The sequence below is a fragment of the Heptranchias perlo genome, chromosome 3, assembly GCF_035084215.1.
Source record: "Heptranchias perlo isolate sHepPer1 chromosome 3, sHepPer1.hap1, whole genome shotgun sequence".
Classification (NCBI taxonomy): Eukaryota; Metazoa; Chordata; class Chondrichthyes; order Hexanchiformes; family Hexanchidae; genus Heptranchias; species Heptranchias perlo.
The window spans coordinates 119,215,605-119,237,158 of record NC_090327.1 but is presented as its reverse complement, the minus strand read 5'-3'; the positions used below and the strand labels follow the sequence as shown (position 1 = coordinate 119,237,158).

General features: G+C 43.6%; 1 protein-coding gene across 1 annotated transcript in view; it reads right to left on the bottom strand.

The window, feature by feature from the left end:
- LOC137319851 (eukaryotic translation initiation factor 3 subunit E) overlaps nucleotides 1–21,554 on the bottom strand; it is a 157,813-nt gene that overhangs the window by 58,299 nt on the left and 77,960 nt on the right. Inside the window, exon 9 of the mRNA XM_067981769.1 lies at nucleotides 20,013–20,114. Coding sequence (XP_067837870.1) covers nucleotides 20,013–20,114 — 102 coding nt within the window. The remainder of the gene's footprint in view (nucleotides 1–20,012; nucleotides 20,115–21,554) is intronic.

Sequence of the window (21,554 nt, the reverse complement as noted above, 5' to 3'; positions counted from 1 at the left end):
GAATGGCGGAGCAGGCTCGAGGGGCCGATTGGCCTACGCCTGCTCCTATTTCTTATGTTCTTATGACAGTAGTCCCATACACATGCAGACCAAGAGCTCTGCCTTCCCTGATTTGGTGGTATAATCTCCACGCACTCCTTCAATAACAAGACCAGTAGCACCAGTATAACTTGAGCACAACAGAGTGAAACAGTGGAAAAGGGAGTTGAAAAGTTTTGAATCATTTTAACATTTTTATATTCTCTTTCCTGAATTTTGTTCACATGTAGAACTATTTCCAGTGTTTGAATGCTCAGGGCTGCACCTTATTTTTTGTTATTGAACCTTTGATTGTGAAGTTTGAATGAGAGTGACAGCTGCAGTTTGACACCTACTTAGTCTTACCACTTCCAAATGCAGTTTTGGCATCAAACTGGCTGGTGTTACTACGGTCCTCGAGACCACGTACTTGTGCGTTCCCTATTTCTGATCAGCCAGCACTGGGTCAATAAGCCTCTTTCAGCGCTGTAATTTTCATTCCAGGCTACCACCCACAACAGTGCCAATACATCAAAAATTAATTTATCAAAAATGATGGACAAGACCTACTGGTCCATCAAGCCTGTCATTATTTTATAAACCTTGATCAAAATCACTCCCAAGTCTACTCTTCTCTGAAGTACAGAGACCCAGCTCTTTGAGTCTATCTGAATAAATAAGGCGTTTTAAACTGGGAATTAATCTTGTGGCCCTCCTCTGCACCCTTTCCAAAGCCTCAATATCACCCATGTGGGGGGACCAAAACTGGACACAGTATTCTAACTGAGGCCTGACCAAGGTCTTGTACATGGATAAAATGATGCGTTTTGTTTTATAGTGAATTGTATTGTGAATATACACTAGAACTCGCTTCGCTTTGACTATAGCTTCATGGCATGAACCTTCAGAGATTTTCAAGTTTACATAGGCAGTTCCCATTACAAATATTGAAACAGGAATTATTGAAACATGGTAATATAAAAATCAGGACAAAATAGGGACTGAATTACATCTGTGTGCTGTGGTCCAACAGTCCCCATCCTCTAACCTTAATTTAGCTCAAGATGACATTTGGTCTTGACTTCCTATGTACAATACTACAGGAGATTGACTCATTGCAAGTTGCTTTTGGAATACGGTTGTGAACAATCCAAGAATTTCACTGCAACACAATCACACGAAGCTAATTTGAAAATGTAGAATTGAAGATTGGATAACCAGCAACACAATACTGCAGGGACCACAAATCAATAATGCCTAAAGTATGAATACCTATTGGTCTCTACACAATTAGTTACACCAAATAGGAATATATGGTTTTAAAAAAAAGTCACCTGGAAAAAATGAAGTCTGTGTCTCTTCACATTTAACAAAGGCATTTTACCCATGCAGTAGAGTTTGTGTCCTGCTTCCAAAATGCTGGACTATCACTCTGAAAAATCAACTACCTGCAGCAATAAGCATATACGGTTTCTAATAGTGAAGAGAGACTAGCTGGATGGAAACAATGGGACAAGAAAATATCTCTACAACTGTTCTACTGCAAGTTTAAATGTAAACCTGGCAATTGTCTCCCAATATGACGACACCACATACACGTGCTTAAGCACTGTGAAAACACGTAATTTATTTGAGCCATTTAAAATCTTGTTAATTCAACTTTGCCCCTTAAAGTCTTACATGTTTGTGGAGAAACGATAAACAGAAGAACACCCCGCACTTCGTAAATCACTGCAGACCAAGTACATATACTGTTTCCCGATTGAGTGCAAGTATAGAATCTAGGTGCAAATGGGTCAGGAATTTGAAATTGTTAAAATATAAGATAATAAGCTTTATTGGTAAGGTACAGCAAATGTTATATCTATTCCACTCAGTTAATAGCTTCACATGACTTGGATTGATAATCAAGATTACATAAGTCTTTTCAAAGTAGTACTCTAACTGATGACCATTTCTTCACAATTATGATGGACTATGTGATATACTATATGCCATCACAGTGCAGATACGAGCAACTCTCGAGCAATCCTCTCAGTAGCTTTCCAACATCTCACAGTTAACATGCTGAGAAAGAACTTGCATTTAAATAGCGCCTTTCACGATCTCAGGACGTCCTGAAGAGCTTTACAGCCAATTAAGTACTTTAGACGTGTAGTCACAGGTATAATGTAGGAAACGTGGCAACCAATTTGCGCACAGCAAAGTCCCGCAAACAGCAATGAGCAGATAATCTGTTGTAGTAATGTTTGGTTGAGGGGTAAATGTTGACCAGGACACCAGGGAGAACTCCCCTGCTCTTCGAATAGCGGGCACTGAGGGGACTGAATCTAACTGTATATAATGATGGTTATGATCTCCCAAAATTTCTAGATTCTGGAATGGTCCCAGTGGACTGGAAAGTAGCAAATGTTACCCGCTATTCAAGAAGGGAGGGAGAAAACAGAACTACAAGCCTAACATTGGTCGTCGGGAAAGTGCTGGAATCCATTATTAAGGAAGTGGTAACAGAGCACTTCGAAAATCATATGATTAGGCAGAGCCAACATGGTTTTATGAAAGGGAAATCATGTTTGACAAATTTGAGTTTTTTGAGGATGTAACTAGCAGGGTAGATAAAGGGGAACCAAGGGATGTGGTATATTTGGATTTTCAAAAGGCATTCGATTGGATGGGGTCACACGATGGGATTGTGGGTAATACATCAGCATGGATACAGGATTGGTTAAAGGACAGAAAACAGAGCAGGGATAAACAGGTCATTCTCAGGTTGGCAGGCTGTAACTAGTGGGGTACCGCAAGGATCGGTGCTTGGGCCTCAGCTATTTACAATCTATATTAATGACTTAGATGAAGGGACCGAGAATAATGTATCCAAGTTTGCTGACAATACAAAGATAGGTGGGAAAGTAAGCTGTGAGGAGCACACAAAGTCTGCAAAGGGATATGGACAGATTAAGTGAGTGGGCAAGGCGGCGGCAGATGGAGTATAATGTGGGGAAATGTGAGGTTATTCACTTTGGTCGGAAGAATAGAAAAACAGAACATTTTTAAAATGGTGAGAAACTATTAAATGTTGATGTTCAGAGAGAAATGGGTGTCCTCGTACAAGAAACACAAAAAGTTATTATGCAGGTACAGCAGGCAATTAGAAAAGCAAATGGCATGTTGGTCTTTATTGCAAGGGGGTTGGAGTACAAGGGTACTACAGTTGTACAGGGCTTTAGTGAGACCTCACCTGCAGGACTGCATACAGTTTTGGTCTCCTTATCGAAGGAAGGAAATACTTGCCTTGGAGGCAGTACAACGAAGGATGAGAGATAATCTCATTGAAACTTATAAGATTATGAGGGGGCTTGACAGGGTAGATGCTGAAAGATTGTTTCCCCTGGCTAGAGTCTGGCCAGAGGAAACAATCCCTGTCTAGTTAATGGGGGTATAGTCGCAGGATAAGGGGTTGGCCATTCAAGACTGAGATGAGGAGGAATTTCTTCTCACAGGGTTGTGAATCTTTTGAATTCTCTACCCCAGAGCGCTGTGGATGCTGAGTCGTTGAATATATTCAAGGCTGAGATACAGATTTTTGGACTCATGGGGAATCAAGGAATATGGGGATCGGGCAGGAAAGTGGAGTTGAGGTCAAAGATCAGCCATGATCCGATTGAATGGCGGAGCAGGCTCGAGGGGCCGTATGGCCTACTCCTGTTCCTATTTATGTTCTTATGTAACTAAAGGGGAACCCTCCAATAAAACTAACTCAGAAGCAGTCCTGACTTGTTGTCAAGAGCAATAATCTAGTTTACAATGAGTCATGTTGTCTCAAACCGGTTGTGAACATTTCAAACAATTCCGACAAACTGACAACTTGGGCATTAGCTGTTTGGTAAAGACTATGGTAATCGTAAGACTTAAAACACAGCATCTAGATATCCAATCAATGGTAGCCTCAACACACTGAAATTGCACCCAGCAAATGGAAATACGCTAAATACCAAACCAAAAAAGGTACATATGACTTCAACAGCATTCAAGGCCATTGCAAAGATTACAGCAATTTCATTGAAAACTGATTGTTGTTTTCAAAAAAAACAAACTTAACACCATGCATTTATTGTAAGACTGAAATTCAATCTCAGTTCTGTGTGTGTTTCTAAACCACTTTGCTAAGGATGTCATTTATTAGAGATTGAAATACTGCTGTTGCATCTCATTGCTATTATCCTGCACATACCATGGTAATAATTATGGTAATAAAACATGTGCACCATCACTTTTACTTTCCCATCGCATGATACAGCAACGTGTACATATTAAATGGATAAAAATATTTGGCTGGGTATATTTTATGAGGCTGAAATATAATGTAACATAATTTAGCCTAACATAATTATGGCATAAAATGTCTAACTTCAATATTTACTGGAACTAAGCCACTATGTTAGTCTTTTAATAACAACCAGCTATATAAAGAGCTGAAGTACCATTTCCAACTAGCCTAATTACCACTACATCACTGAAATAATTCAACTCGCAGCTTCTATAATTGGCATTTTCCTTGAATTTACTGATGGTCTTTCAGGGTCTGTGATCTTAATAAGGGGAGAAAAATGATTCACAATTTTCAAAATATTTCTCTTGTATAACATGTGACTTAAGATCTCAGATTTTCCCTCTCCTCTCACTTGACTCCACTCCAACCACCCATCACTTGACTCCACTCCAACCAACCACCTGCGCCATCTCCCAAAAGGAGAAACCCTTCAAAATACAGGCAAAGAAATGCCATTTGAAACATCTGCAGTTTCATTTAAGGATTTAATATTGTACGGAAATAAAGCTCAGAGAGAAAGAGACCCACTTTCCACGCTTCATGCCCCATAATCTACCTGCTCTCAATACCCCCAAGCAGCTGTTGAGGCTGGGGGTCAATTGAAAATTTCAAAACAGAGATTGATAGATTTTTGTTAGGTGAGGGTATTAAGGGTTATGGAACCCAGGCAGGTAGATGGAGTTAAGACAGAGATCAGCCATGGTCTAACTGAATGGCGGAACAGGCTCAAGGGGCTGAATGGCCTACTCTGCTTCCTATGTTCCTTAGGAGGGCAAAGTAGGGTGCAGTAATCACTGCTGGTACCTGTTTGAGGCTTTTTGATTCCAGTGTATCCTGGGTAGAGTCCCAGATGCCCATTATACACAATCATTGCAGTGAGGGGAAGAACGGCAACATTTCTTAAACGGCTCTAAGAATCAACTTTTACAAAAAGGATATTTCAAACGTGTTTCGCGTCACAAGCCTCACTGACTAAGATTTAAAGTAGTAGGATAAGAAAAGCTGAATCTTTGATGAAAAAAAAGAGAAAGGATAAAAGCAACAGTTGCTCACACTCCAACCATAACTACATTAAAGCCAGAGTGCACAGCATTGATTCACCAGGATGATGAAGTGAACCTTTGGCTCAGTGTTAGCATTCCCACCTCTGAGTCAGTAGGTGCAGGGTTTGAACCCCACTGGAGGCCGGAGGTCCAGACAGCCCCGGCGAGTGGAGGCCGGAGCCCCGGCTCTGAATTCTGGGTTGATGTCTACCAGTATATTTGCATTGGGTGTGGTGGCCTCTCCATCATCATATGGTTTGTGGGAGCCCATAAAACTGTCCCACTGTATAGGACTAACCCCCTATCAGCTGGTATAAAGATGGTTACGGCCATGGAAGGAGCTTTCACGTCACGGCCCGTCAGACTGTTAATCAGCCTGCGAATCCTCCCACTACTTCACACTGTTCTCCAAGGGAAGAGTGAGGAGATACAAAAATCAACCAGAATGATGCAAGGCATGAGAAACTAGTTATGCAGAAAAACCTGAAAGACTACCAGTATTTACAAACAGCAGGGAAGGCCAATAAAAAATTTAATATGTTTAAAAATAAATTTTTGAACACAGGGAATTAATAAAGTGCAAAGACCTTATTGAACTGCCTGAAGTATCAGCATGCTTAATACATTATAAGCAGTATCTTTGTAATTGACTCCTATGGTAATGGCAAATGGTTAGTGCCGTTTACCCAATACAGGGCAATTGTCCGTGATAAGTGCGGACGGTTTAAGTGGTGGGGACTGCACTGGGCCATGGGAAGACAGTAAGGCATTGGTATGAGTTCTAGATTGTTCAACTCAAGAGGCGGCATAGACTGAATGGGTGTCTTCTGTGTTGTAAACTGGATGATGTACACATGTGTATGCATTGAGAAACTGCTTCCACAAGTGTTCACACTGCTACATAGGAACAGAAGTAAGCCATTCAGCCTCTCGAGCCTGTTCTGTCATTCAATTAGATCATGGTTGATCAGTATCTTAACTCCATTTACCCACCTTGGTTCCATATCCCTTAATACCTTTGCCGAACAAAAATCTATCTAAACTGGAAAAAAACATTACCATGAAGTAGAACATGGTAAGCCATCCAGAAGATTTCCCTGATTGATTAAACTGCAATGTCATAGACCCCTATCGACAAGCTACCCGAGAGCTAAACAGCATGATGCAGTAAGGCATGCCGTCTAAATACGAGTTAGCAGGTCTCCGGAGCACTGGTAGCAGACACAAATTTTGTCAAATCAAAAAGAACATATGCTGAAGTGGTCTACATAGAGGATTCACTGCATCAAAGGCTCTCAGTCCCTGCAACCAATTTCCAACAAACTCTACATCACTCACATTAATCCTATTCAAAAAATATTAGACTATCTCGAGTGCAGTCCCATGAACAGGTCCTGCTCATGCACGATTCTCATTGGACCTTGGAGTGGAAAAATACTTTTGTGCCAAGTTGGACAGTGAGGTGTCTTTGTGGCAAGAATAAACCAGCTTTGATACTCCAGCAGCCAGGACTGCCTTCCAACCTTGGAATGGCTGAAACAATCCTTCAGCCTTTTCAACAGGGCATATTAAACTAATGGGAATGGGAGCAATATGTATCATTTACTTTTTCAATACCCAAACTTTTAGTTAACTATCGTTGCTCACTGGAGGCTTGACAACGTAGGGAAGGCCTCTCCCTTCAGTGCCACACCAATGACATCTTCAGCAACAACTACAAGTCCACTGTGGGAAGGAAGAGGAAAAAAATCTAAATGATGAAATAAATAAAGCTTATGCGGGGGAAAAATGTGTGAAGTAGTTTCGTTTGAAGCAAATGCTGTAAATCCACGATGGGAAAGGAGGGCTAGAAACATTCTAATATAAATAACTGTTACACCTTTGTTTAAAAAAGGGTGTCAGGATCAACCCAGCAACTATAGGCCAGTCAGTTTAACCTAGGTGGTGGGGAAACTTTTAGAAACGATAATCTGGGACAGAATTAACAGTCACTTGGACGAGTGGGGATTGATTAGGGAAAGCCAGCAGCGATCTGGTAAAGGCAAATCGTGTTTAACTAACCTGATGAGTTTTTTGACGAGGTAACAGAGAGGGTAGATGAGGGCAATGCAGTTGAAGTGGTGTATATGGACTTTCAAAAGGCATTTGATAAAGTGTTGCATGGTAGGCTTATCATCAAGACTGCGGCCCATGGAATAAAGGGGGCAATAGCAATATGGATACAGAATTGGCTAAGGGACAGGAAACAGTAGTGGTGAACGGTTGTTTTTCGGACTGGCGGGAGGTGTACAGTGGTATTCCCCAGGGGTCAGTGCTGGGACCACTGCTTTTCTTGATATATATTAACGACTTGGGCTTGGGTGTACTGGGCACAATTTCAAAATGTGCAGATGATACAAAACTTGGAAGGGTAGTAAACAGTGAGGAGGATAGTGATAGACTTCAAGAGGCTATAGACCAGCTGGTGAAATGGTCAGACACATGGCAGATTAAATTTAACGCAGAAAAATGCGAAGTGATACATTTCGGCAGGTAGACGAGGAGAGGCAATATAAACTGGAAGGCACAACTCTAAAAGGGGTACAGGGACGGAGAGATCTGGGGGTGTATGCGCACAAATTGTTGAAGGTGGCAGGGCAGGTTGAGAAAGTGGTTAAAAAAGCATACGGGATCCTGGGCTTTATAAATAGATGTAAGGAGTCGCACACCACCAGGTTATAGTCCAACAGCTTTATTTGAAATCACAAGCTTTCGGAGCTTTGCTCCTTCGTCAGGTGAAGTGAGAGGGAGTTGCATAAAGGCACAGCATACATAGTCAGAGAACAATGCATGGAGATTACAGATAATCTTTCTAACTGCCCTTTATCACACCTCGGCAGACAGATAATCACAGCAATCAAAGGAGTGTTCAAACAGGTTAGTCAGGGAAATCTTACATCCAAGAATACTGAGGTGGGGTCACCAGGGGTCAAATGTAGCAGATGCTGGGGTTTGTATTAAAAACAGAGTAACTTTTTTTTTGCTGGAAATCGCAGCAGGTCCGGCCGCATCTGTGTACGGAGAACAAGCCAACTACGACTTGAGTCTGGATGACACTACGTCAGGTGGGGTTACATGTAGTGTGACATGAACCCAAGATCCTGGTTGAGGCCGTCCTCATGGGTGCGGAACTTGACTATCAATTTCTGCTCGACGATTTTGCGTTGTCGTGTGTCTCGAAGGCCGCCTTGGAGAACGCTTACCCAAAGATCGGAGGCTGAATGTCCTTGACTGCTGAAGTGTTCCCCGACTGGGAGGGAACCCTCCTGTCTGGCGATTGTTGTGCGGTGTCTGTTCATGCGTTGTCGCAGAGTCTGCATGGTCTCGCCGATGTACCATGCTCCGGGGCATCCTTTCCTGCAACGTATGTGGTAGACAACGTTGGCCGAGTCACATGAGTATGAACCACATACCTGGTGGGTGGTGTCCTCTCGTGTGATTGTGGTATCTGTGTCGATGATCTGGCATGTCTTGCAGAGGTTGCCGCGGCAGGGTTGTGTGGTGTCGTGGACGCTGTTCTCCTGAAAGCTGGGTAATTTGCTGCGAACGATGGTCTGTTTGAGGTTGGGTGGCTGTTTGAAGGCGAGTAGTGGAGGTGTGGGGATGGCCTTAGCGAGGTGTTCATCATCATCGATGACATGTTGAAGGCATAGTTTCTCCGCTCCGGGGAAGTACTGGACGACGAAGGGTACTCTGTTGGTTGCGTCCCGTGTTTGTCTTCTGAGGAGGTCTATGCGATTTTTCGCTGTGGCCCGTCGGAACCATCGATCGACGAGTCGAGCGTCATATTCCATTCTTACGAGGGCGTCTTTCAGCGTCTGTAGGTGTCCATCGCGTTCCTCCTCGTCAGAGCAGATCCTGTGTATTCGCAGGGCCTGTCCATAGGGGATGGCCTCTTTGACATGGTTGTGGTGGAAGCTGGAGAAGTGGAGCATCGTGAGGTTGTCCGTGGGCTTGCGGTAGAGTGAGGTGCTGAGGTGCCCGTCTTTGATGGAGATTCGTGTGTCCAAGAATGAAACAGATTCTGAGGAGTAGTGCATGGTGAGTTTGATGGTGGGATGGAACTTGTTGATGTTATCGTGTAGTCTCTTCAGTGATTCTTCGCCGTGGGTCCATAGGAAGAAAATGTCGTCGATGTATCTGGTGTATAGCGTTGGTTGGAGGTCCTGTGCAGTGAAGAAGTCGTGCTCAAACTTGTGCATGAAAATGTTGGCGTATTGGGGTGCGAATTTGGTCCCCATGGCTGTTCCGTGTGTTTGGGTAAAGAACTGGTTGCCAAAGGTGAAGACATTGTGATCCAGGATGAAGCGGATGAGTTGTCGGATGGCGTCTGGAGATTGGCTGTTGTTGGTGTTGAGTACTGAGGCTGTTGCAGCAAAGCCGTCATCGTGGGGGATACTGGTGTAGAGTGCCAAGACATCCATCGTGGTGAGAAGTGTTCCTGGTTCAACTAGTCCGTGGGTGCTGAGTTTTTGTAAGAAGTCTGTAGTGTCGCGACAGAAGCTGGGGGTTCCCTACACGATGGGTTTCAGGATGCCCTCAACGTATCCAGAGGTTCTCAGAGGGTTCCGTTGCCTGATACAATAGGATGTCCGGGTGTGTTGGCTTTGTGTATCTTTGGGAGGCAGTGGAAGTCTCCCACACGGGGAGTATGTGGGATGAGAGCGCGTAGGATGCTTTGAAGGTCTGGATCGAAGGTCTTGATCAGTTTGTTGAGCTGGTGGGTGTGTTCTTTGGTCGGATCTGCGGGTAACCGTCTGTAGTGTTCCTGGTTGTCCAGTTGTCGGTATGCTTCTTTGCAATAGTCCGTTCTGTTCTGTATGACGATGGCTCCTCCTTTGTCCGCTGGTTTGATGACAATGTTGCAGTTGGTCTTGAAAGCGTCGATGGCGTTGCGTTGTGCTCAGGTGACATTCTGGACTGTCTTGAGTGCGGCTGATGAATCTGGCATTGACGCATCTCCTGACAGCTTGAGCATACATGTCAAGCTTAGGGCAGCGACCCTCCAGAGGGGTCCAGTTTGACTCTTTCTTCGGTTGCTGTACCGCGGATCCCTCTGTCTGCTGTTCCGGATCGTTGATTGTTTCATTGGGTTCGCTGCTGACATCTTGGGATTTGTGGAAGAATTCCCGGAGCCTCGTTCTCCTGATGAATTCCTATGTGTCCGCCGCGAGACCGATGGGGTCCATTTTGGTGGTGGGGCAGAAATGGAGCCCTCGGCTGAAAACTTCGATTTCGTCTGGTTGAAGGGTGTGGTCGGACAAGTTGACGATGGACTTCCCTGTGGTTGCAACCGTGGTACCAGGGGAGGCTTGGTTGCTGCTGGTGGTGATGCAGAGTTTCTCTAGCTTCCTGCTCTTGGTTTGCATATATGCTGTGCCTTTATGCAACTCCTCCTCACTTCACTTGACGAAGGAGCAAAGCTCCAAAAGCTTATGATTTCAAATAAAGCCGTTGGACTATAACCTGGTGTTGTGCGACTCCTTAACATTTGTCCACCCTAGTCCATCACCGGCATCTCCACATCATTTATAAATAGAGGAACAGAGTACAAAAGTATGGAAATCATGATGAACCTTTATAAAACACTGGTTCGGCCACAACTGGAGTATTGTGTCCAGTTCTGGGCACTGCACTTTAGGAAAGATGTGAAGGCCTTAGCGGGTGCAGAAGAGATTTACTAGAATAATTCCAGGGAAGAGGGATTTTAGTTATGTGGATAGACTGGAGAAGCTGGGGTTGTTCTCCTTGGAACTGCGAGGAGATTTGATAGAGGTATTCAAAATCACGAAGGGTCTAGACAGAGTAGATACAGAGAAACTGTTCCCATTAGCAGAAGGATCAAGAACAAGAGGACATAGATTTTAGGTGATTGGCAAAAGAACCAAAGGTGACATGAGGAAAACGTTTTTTTAAACACAGTGAGCGGTTAGGATCTGGAATGCACTGCCCGAGGGGGTGGTGGAGGCAGATTCAATCATGGCCTTCAAAAGGGAACTTGATAAGTACTTGAAAATGGAAAAAATTTGCAGGGCTACGGGGATAGGGCAGGGGAGTGGGACTTGCTGGATTGCTCTTGCACAGAGCCGGCGCGGACTCGATGGGCCGAATGGCCTCCTTCCATGCTGTAACCCTTCTTAAAAAAAAACTGTGCCCAAGAGTTTTTGGGAGATAACAATGTGACTTGTATCTTTACAAAACTTGCTGAAGTGGCAAGTAAACAGCACTGCAAATATATTTCAGATACTGCTATCTTTCAGTATCAGTCAGGTATGTAATATTTTTACTCCAGGAGTCCATGTGATAATTGCTGGCATGTTTAGGTTGTCGGGGACTGTAAACGAATCTCTCCTACACACAGGATTTGTCAAGAGCAGCTGGAAATAGAGACCTCCAAGCGAAATTTTCAACTAATGCCCAGGCTCCAAACAGAAGGGTGGGCCTCCTGGGGAAACACCTTACAGGCATTTCTAACACGCGTTGGCCAATTTTGTGGGCAAGTCCATTTTTGCGATTTTCCGTTTTCAGAATTACGTGGGTAACAATTGTTGTGCTATTAATGTTATTTCTAGGATATACATCAAAAATCACTGCAGGACCCCGACTACTCAGAGCACCACCACTGGGGATCTACTAGGATTTCAAAAAAGCGTTAATTTTAATCATGTTTACCTTTGGTATAACCATGAATTAACTCCAACAGACTGGCACATCATTTTGTTGACTTTCCTCTCAAAATGTAATGTAGAAATATACATCAATGACTGCATTTTCACAAAACTGCAAATACTTATTGTCTTGTACACACAGAACTGTCGAACATGTTCTATATTTAACTCTTATTTCAGTTTTGAAATGGAACCAGACTGCAGTCTCACAATGCCCAGAATCACGACCTTATAATGTTATAGACTTAGAATCAGTCGCTGGTTTACAGTTTACAGCACTGTGGGAGCACCTTCACCACATGGACTGCAGCGGTTCAAAAAGGCGGCCCACCACCACCTTCTCAAGGGGCAACTAGTGGATGGGCAATAAATGCTGACCTTGCTAGTAATGTCCACAACACGAGAATGAATATATATATTTTTTTAATTCACTATTACAGGTTCCAGGATTTTAACCAGTGTTTTGGGGGTCCACTTTTATGATTCCACTCACTTACAATTAGGACCTCTGGCTCCAAACGATGGAGTCACACAGAATTAGAGAATTTCCCAAGATTACTACTGTGGTTACATTGTGTGACTGCATCCATTTTCCATGAGAACTGCAAACCAGTTGCCTTGGTTTCAGTACACCAGGTCTGGTGGTTCAGGTGAAGTTTAATGTTTTACAAATGCAGTCAATTATTGTCAAGCCCATAAGGAAAACAGATGAATTATTTGTTACATTCACAAATATACACACACAATATATAAAATGCACTTCACACTCATTAAATCTCAATGTATTCAATCCAATTTGCTCCCCAACTCAACTGCTTAGACATATTTCCCATCTTATAAAATGAATCTTGAAGTGTCATGCAACAAAAACTCTCCACTAAAGAGAATAAACTTGAAGCGAAATGTCTCAGCCTGCATACCATATGCACAGTGGGTTTTGCCAAGCCCAACAGAATGCTGGTAGCAGGGCAATTCTAAGCTCCTGAATGGAGTATCCAGCTCACCACAAACATGTTCTTGGCTGGACCTACACTTCCTACTGATGAATATATAAATTGAGCCATCTTTAATACAGCAGCGGTGAGCATCATATTTCCACTCATGTACTCTCCCAATTTCAGATTTATAACGAAACTATTTTGCTGAATTTTGTACTGGCCGAGGGAATGGCTATCAGTGTTGGAAACGGAATACATTTTCAACTTGGATAAAAATCTGCCAGCAAGTGTTCTTGAGTCAGACACAGAGTAAAGCTACCTTTACTTTGGTCCCACAATGTGCCTTGGATCTAATCACAGACCACTCCTCTCCATCAATGAACCAGTCTGAACTGTTCGAATTCCCAATCCAGCCATTCGTATGACTAGGGTGGCAACTTGTAGCAAATGACGGTCAGTTTGGTCTCGTTGGCCCACGTCCATAATAAGCTGGCTCGACTACCCATGGCATGTTGGACCCCTAAGTCAACTAATAGAGCAACTTTTAGCCGGACAGGATTTAAACTCTCATCCGAGATCAAATAATGTGCTAACCCACTGCCTGCAAAGAGCTTTGAGGTGCAAGGATAGCGCCAGAGTCCACTGAAAAGGATAAAACTTGGAGAATTAAAAATTACAACTCAAGGTGAAACAATACAATCAAGTCACTTTAACTGCCCAAATTAGCAGTACAATTGCAGCCACCACCATCGCACAGTAAAGGCCCCAATTATTTTCTGTACCAAATCAGTACAATCCAGCTTCAGTTCAGCAGCACCTTCAGCAGCTTTGCCAGGATCAAGAACTCACTACATTTGGAATCAAGACTGCTTGTGGCGTCTTTTTTTTTATTCTTACTCTCAAAATAAATTGTATCTTTAAAAAACGTTCAAATGATGCTGCTTAATAGGGTGAATGGAACAGTATGGTATGGATCGGATCTGTAAGCTCAGTCAAAACAATCCCAAGTTTACTATGGAAGGGTTCTTGTAGAAACAGTGAGATACCACTGCATCTAGCAGTGGTCCTACGACCTGGCTGAAAGCAACTTCTTTGCATCTGAACAACAACTGGGTATGATCATAGCAGGCTAGTATTAAACCCAACGTCAAAGGGACCAATCTTGGGAAGACCGAGTCTGTTTAAGTGCTTTGTCAGTGCTCACACAAGAAACAGCCTTTTAGAGTTAGAATTTTTAAGACACAACAAAACTGGAATCAGTGCCCATCAGCATTATAAATTAGATTAGCCCACCCAGGTCCCATTCTAGACACAGTTTACTCTTTTTCCTCACCTCCAGCCCATATGCTTTGACTCCCTGCTAAAAGAGAAACACGCCCAGTACTTCTTTAAATCCTTCCACTGAGTCGGCAGAATTCACAACCATGTAAAATTTATCCTCAGAACTCGGCTCATGGCTTCTTCAACTTATAATCAAGTCCAATGATCTTGCAAAAGAAAAAAAAATGCTGCATCCGAGCTATGAATTTCCTTTGTTATTTTAAAAACTCAATTCATATCTTCTCCCCCTTGATTTTTTTTCCCCTGGCGAGAATAAATTTGGCTTTCTGGCCGGTCTTGATAGCTCGATGATCTGTCACCTGGAATCCTGTTGCCCTTAGAACTGCCACACCAGCCATAATCAGAGAACACTCCTGATATGGTTTGTGAAAAATTAATATTGCTTCTGAGGTGATAGCAAAATGTGAATGTCATGCATATTGTTTATTTCTTACTGGTGTAAATTGTGGAGGAAAAGTGCTAAATGTTGTGCTGTGTGGTTGGGGTTACAGGCTACCTTGACTGTAGAGGATATTACTGGCTAGTATTACAGCCCCAGCATGAGTTCTGCTCATTAGCTCCTCTTCAAAATATTTGAAATATTTGAAGTGCCGGTGAAAGGAGCACGTGGAATCACATTTATTTCACTTACTTTCAGCTCTTCATTTTGGAAAACCAAATGCTCTCGACAATCCATAAACTGAGCACTCCGAACCCATTAAAAGCATCGTCTCCTGAGGCTGCAATTACTGGAGTTACGATCTTTTTTAAATGTCTCTATTTTAATTTTATTCGACATCATCAGGTCACACTTCCAGCCTTGGTTACTACAATTGTGTGATACAGGAACAGTCTGTCATTTGTAAAACTCAGAATTCCAATGACATTCATTAACAGAGATGTTTATAACCAAATAGCCAGAGTTACTCGTTCACCTTTGCCACGCGGACTAGAGGTTAAAGGCGACGGCCCACCATCACCTTCTCAAGGGCAACTAGGGCTGGGAAGTAACTAGCGGCCTTGCCAGCGACGCCCAATCCCAAGAATGATTTTTTAAAAATTCACATTGTAGTATGCAGCCCAATCTTGCTGAATTTTTTCAGCTTTCATGACATTCCAATAAGTTCAGCAATTCCTAGATCCATTTCAGCTATCTCATTTAGAGATGATGAGAACACTGAGATCGTCTGGTCCCTAATGAGCGCGCAGGGGGAGATGATAAATTTTCGGGTTGGGAGGTTGTAACTAGTGAGGTGCTTGGGCCTCAGCTGTTTACAATATATATCAATGACTCAGATAAAGGGACTGAGTGTAGTGTGTCCAAGATTGCTGACGATACAAAGCTAGGTGGGAGAGTATGTTGTGAGGAGGACACAAAGAGGATGCAAAGGGATATGGACAGGTTAAGTGAGGGGGCGAGAAGGTGGCAAATGGAGTATAATGTGGAGAAATGTGAAATTATCCACTTTAGTAGGAGGAATAGAAATGCAGAATATATTTTTTTTTAAAAAGGTGAAAGACTAGAAACGTTGCTATTCAGAAGGACTTGGAGGCGTTTGTATATGAATCAAAGTTAACATGCAGGTACAGCAAGCAATTAGGAAGGCAAGTGGCATTTTAGCCTTTATAGCAAGGGAGTTGGAGTATAAGAGTAAGGAGGTCTTGCTGTAATTATATACAGCTCTGGTGAGACCACACCTGGAGTGCTGTGCAGTTTTGGTCTCCTTACCCAAGGAAGGATATGCTTGCCTTAGAGGGGGAGCAATAAAGGTTCACTAGATTGATTCCTGGGATGAGAGGGCTATCTTATGAGGAGAGATTGAGTAAAATGGGCCTATACTCTCTGGAGTTTAGAAGAATGAGAAGTGATCTCATTAAAACGTATAAGATTCTGACAGGATAGATGCGGAGAGGCTGTTTCACCTGGCAGGAGTGTCTAGAACTAGGGAACAGTGTCACAGGGTAAGGGGGTCGGACATATAGGACAGAGATGAGGAAAAATTTCTTCACTCAGAGGGTTGTGAATATTTGGAATTCTCCACCCCAGAGGGCTGTGAGTGCTGAGTCGTTGAATATATTCAAGGCTGAGGCAGATAGATTTTTGGACTCTAGGAGAATCAAGGGATATGGGGATCAGGACAGGAAAGTGGGGTTGAGGTAGAAGATCAGCTACGATCTTATTGAATGGCTGAGCAGGCTCGAGGGGCCGTATGGCCTACTCCTGCTCCTATTTCTTACATTCTTATTAAATGAGCACACGGGAGGTGATTGCGTATCGGGAGAGAGAGACACGAGAGAGAGAGAGAGAGAGAGACACGAGAGAGAGAGAGACACGAGAGAGAGAGAGAGAGAGAGAGACACACGAGAGAGAGAGAGAGAGAGAGACACGAGAGAGAGAGAGAGAGAGAGACACACGAGAGAGAGAGAGAGAGAGAGAGAGACACACGAGAGAGAGAGAGAGAGAGAGAGACACGAGAGAGAGAGAGAGAGAGACACGAGAGAGAGAGAGAGACACACACGAGAGAGAGAGAGAGAGAGAGAGAGAGAGACACGAGAGAGAGAGAGACACGAGAGAGAGAGACACACGAGAGAGAGAGAGAGAGAGAGAGACACGAGAGAGAGAGAGAGAGAGACACGAGAGAGAGAGAGACACACACGAGAGAGAGAGAGAGACACACGAGAGAGAGAGAGAGAGAGAGACACGAGAGAGAGAGAGAGAGAGAGACACACGAGAGAGAGAGAGAGAGACACACGAGAGAGAGAGAGAGAGACACACGAGAGAGAGAGAGAGAGACACACGAGAGAGAGAGAGAGAGAGAGAGAGAGACACGAGAGAGAGAGAGAGAGAGAGAGAGAGAGAGAGAGAGAGACACACGAGAGAGAGAGAGAGAGAGAGACACACGAGAGAGAGAGAGAGAGAGAGACACACGAGAGAGAGAGAGAGAGAGAGACACACGAGAGAGAGAGAGAGAGAGAGACACACGAGAGAGAGAGAGAGAGAGAGACACACGAGAGAGAGAGAGAGAGAGAGAGAGAGACACACGAGAGAGAGAGAGAGAGACACACGAGAGAGAGAGAGAGAGACACACGAGAGAGAGAGAGAGAGAGAGAGACACATACGAGAGAGAGAGAGAGAGACACACGAGAGAGAGACACACGAGAGAGAGAGAGACACACGAGAGAGAGAGAGAGAGACACACGAGAGAGAGAGAGAGAGAGAGACACACGAGAGAGAGAGAGAGAGACACACGAGAGAGAGAGAGAGAGACACACGAGAGAGAGAGAGAGAGACACACGAGAGAGAGAGAGAGAGAGAGACACGAGAGAGAGAGAGAGAGAGAGAGACACGAGAGAGAGAGAGAGAGAGAGAGACACGAGAGAGAGAGAGAGACACGAGAGAGACGAGAGACACGAGAGAGACGAGAGACACGAGAGAGAGAGAGACACGAGAGAGAGAGAGACACGAGAGAGAGAGAGACACGAGAGAGAGAGAGACACGAGAGAGAGAGAGACACGAGAGAGAGAGAGACACGAGAGAGAGAGAGACACGAGAGAGAGAGAGACACGAGAGAGAGAGAGACACGAGAGAGAGAGAGAGAGAGAGAGAGAGAGAGAGAGAGAGAGAGACACGAGAGAGAGAGAGAGAGAGAGACGAGAGACACGAGAGAGAGAGAGACACGAGAGAGACGAGAGAGAGAGACGAGAGAGACGAGAGAGAGAGAGACACGAGAGAGAGAGAGACACGAGAGAGAGAGAGACACGAGAGAGAGAGAGACACGAGAGAGAGAGAGACACGAGAGAGAGAGAGACACGAGAGAGAGAGAGACACGAGAGAGAGACACGAGAGAGAGAGACACGAGAGAGAGAGAGACACGAGAGAGAGAGAGACACGAGAGAGAGAGAGACACGAGAGAGAGAGAGACACGAGAGAGAGAGAGAGACACGAGAGAGAGAGAGAGACACGAGAGAGAGAGAGAGACACGAGAGAGAGAGAGAGACACGAGAGAGAGAGAGAGACACGAGAGAGAGACACGAGAGAGAGAGAGAGACACGAGAGAGAGAGAGAGACACGAGAGAGAGAGAGACACGAGAGAGAGAGAGACACGAGAGAGAGACACGAGAGAGAGACACGAGAGAGAGACACGAGAGAGAGTGTCGCACCCACAAACACACAAGACATATTCAGGACTTTTGCTATGATTTTAATTAAATCTGAAACCACCATTACTCACCCATAATTTTCCAATAAATTATCTTGACAAAGTTAGTCTTAGTTTAAGCATGTGAAGGAGATTAACCCAAATTGGTCCAATAATAAGGATTTTCATAAATATAATTTAAATGAAGTTGCCACATGCTGACGCACTACTCGCGGGCACTGACTATGTAAACTACAAAATTACTGATAACTATCATGCTTTTTCAGGCTTAAAGAAACATTTTAGACACAATGCAAAGTTTTGTGCTTAAATGCAATTACTGCAGCCTGCAGCATACGCTATAATGTGGACAAAAAGCAGTCAGGAATTTATAGCAAACACTCAGTTGACAGGAGTCTCAGGACATAACGTGTGTAATTTTATCCCACCGATGATATTTTATCCATAAGTCAGTTCATATCAAGCAATAACGTTGGATCATATTTTCAAATCTAATAAAGAATTAACATTTTTACAGCACCTTTCACGACCTCAGAACATCCCAAAGTACTTTTGAAATGTACTCACTGTTGTAATGTAGGAAACACGGCAGCCAATTTGCACACAGCAAGGTCCCACAAACAGCAGTGTGATAATGACCAGATTATCTGCTTTTAGTGTTTTTGGTTGAGGGATAAATATTGGCCAGGACACCAGGGAGAATTCCCCCTGCTCTTCTTTTGAATAGTGCCATGGGATCTTCTACATCCATTTGTGGGGGCAGACGGGGCTTCGGGGTTTAATGTCTCATCTGATAGACGGCACCTCCGACAATACAGCACACATTTAGTAATGTATATTTCATCTCCAGGCTATGCTGATGCAGTCTCACCTCCTATTGCAGAATATTCACACATCAAGTCGTGTGGTGAACTGAGAGTGGTGGTAATGTGCAAAGCAATTAAGAACACATGGCAACATTCATGTACTACATTAAAATTGAAGGAATTTAATACAATATTTAATGAACCCAGATAGCTCAAGCACCTTAGCGCCCTAATCCTTGCAAGATGTTGGTCATTTCAGCCTAATTTAGGTTGGCCAAATTTTAGACCCCCTTCTCGAGCCTTGCTGCATGAAGTACAGTGAGGTAGTCAGGAATTCATTCTGAACAAGGAATTGGGCACTGTCCATCCGGCCCTGCTGGAACTGCATTCTCCGTCAGTTAAGTACAACCCTAGTACCATGCCAAACAGGAGAAATCTAACCAAAAGGGGGGTGGGGAATGGAAAGCTAGAGGTGGATTAATGTATTCCCTGTACGTCAACACCCCCGAAGAGCTCCCAAATACCAACTGACGCACTAATTCAGTAATGCTCCTTTCATACAGGAATTGAAATGGAGAATTTTTTTTTAAAACAGGATACGTTATTGTTGATTCTGAAATATTCATAATTGTGTAGAAATTATGTAAGACTAATAATACAGTAAAACTCAAGTGTTGAAAAGAAACTCACCGATTCACATTCTCGCAGTTTCTTCTGAGCACCATCGAAATCAAAATTCACATACAGGCATTCCACAAATTCAGTGATGGGGTCCTTGTAAGTGTAAGATTCCTGCAACAAATTCAAGAATTGAAGTCACTTAGAGAAGGCACTTGAAAAATAAGTGATTAACCAGGATATTATGTAGATTTACCGGTCGCGACCCTATAGGTTTCTAAGCAGACTTTTGACTAATCTCTTCACTAAAGAAGGGCACTGGAGAAAGATTACATATGGCATGACACACCTTGCATGATACAAGGTTCTTTGAGTACAATCAATTCCTTCGCAGACCCATTAAGGACAAGAAAAATCAATTTATCTAGTTCACATGAAACCCATTCCAAGATTATTTAGCTGGCTATTCGTGCAGTAAAAGCTCACACAAAAGTTAACTGTTTTCTATTAAAATATTAATGACCCACACTTCATATTCTAAACAGCTTACGAGGTTCAGCAGTTACTTCTACCTACAGAAAAGCAAACTGATTGTTTCCTTAACTGATCAGCCTATGAGCAGTAACCTCACTCTGCAACTCTTTTGCATTCAAGATAATTCTAGATGACACTTATTTGTCACATATGACTTAGAATCACAGATATAAAACGTTTTTGGGGGGTGGGTGGAATTCCGGTTCTTCAAAGCTAACTATTTGTAGGCTCCCCTACAAGTTTGTCCAGTGAGTGGCTGAGGCTTACAGAACAAAGATTCCAAGTTCAATCGCCAGCCTGTGTCACATTAGCTGGTCCAGCAGTGGTGGGTTACTACAAGTGGCCTCTACGAGATTCCCACTGTCCCTACCTACTAGCGAAACCACAGCCAAGGGAACGGGCTTGGCAGAATCAGCGGGGAAAGAAGACCCTGTTGCGGGTGGGGGGCGGGGGAGGGGGGAAAAAGAAAAAAAAATTGCTATGGCTCCCACTTCTGTTGGAAGTGCAGGAGTCCGGATGTCACAATTGAGGTTTAGCTGTGATACCGCCACCATGTGTGGGTGAATACAATCACTGCCTGGGCTCACCCATGAGTAATGGGCACTCGGGTGGATACCAGAGGGCATCAATACTGCCCTCCAGGGCGTCAATGTCGTAAGGGGGAAGGAAAAACTGGCAATAGGGAAAATAAGCCAACTATTTAGAGAAAAGAAAAGGTGTTGCAGTTTCAGGAGGAAAATTTCAATTTAGTATGTAATTTTAATACAAAAACGTTATCAACTATCAGCAAGCATCACTGACGTGCGACTTCAACCAAAACTCCACAGTTAAGCCAGAATACAAGAGCGACAGCAGCTGCATTTCTCATCAGTTAGGATCTCTGTACTACATACTGCATCAAGCCTTCACATGGAGCTCTTACTGAGGAACTTTCTCCAGTCGTGTTATCACCTGGCATTTTACCTTATGTTTAAAGTTCAAATGTAGAATTAACCATCACATGCTGAACCATGGTCACTGGAGCTTACACAAGGTCAGTGGAAATCTAGGACTACATCCTCCACGATTCAAGTGAAATCT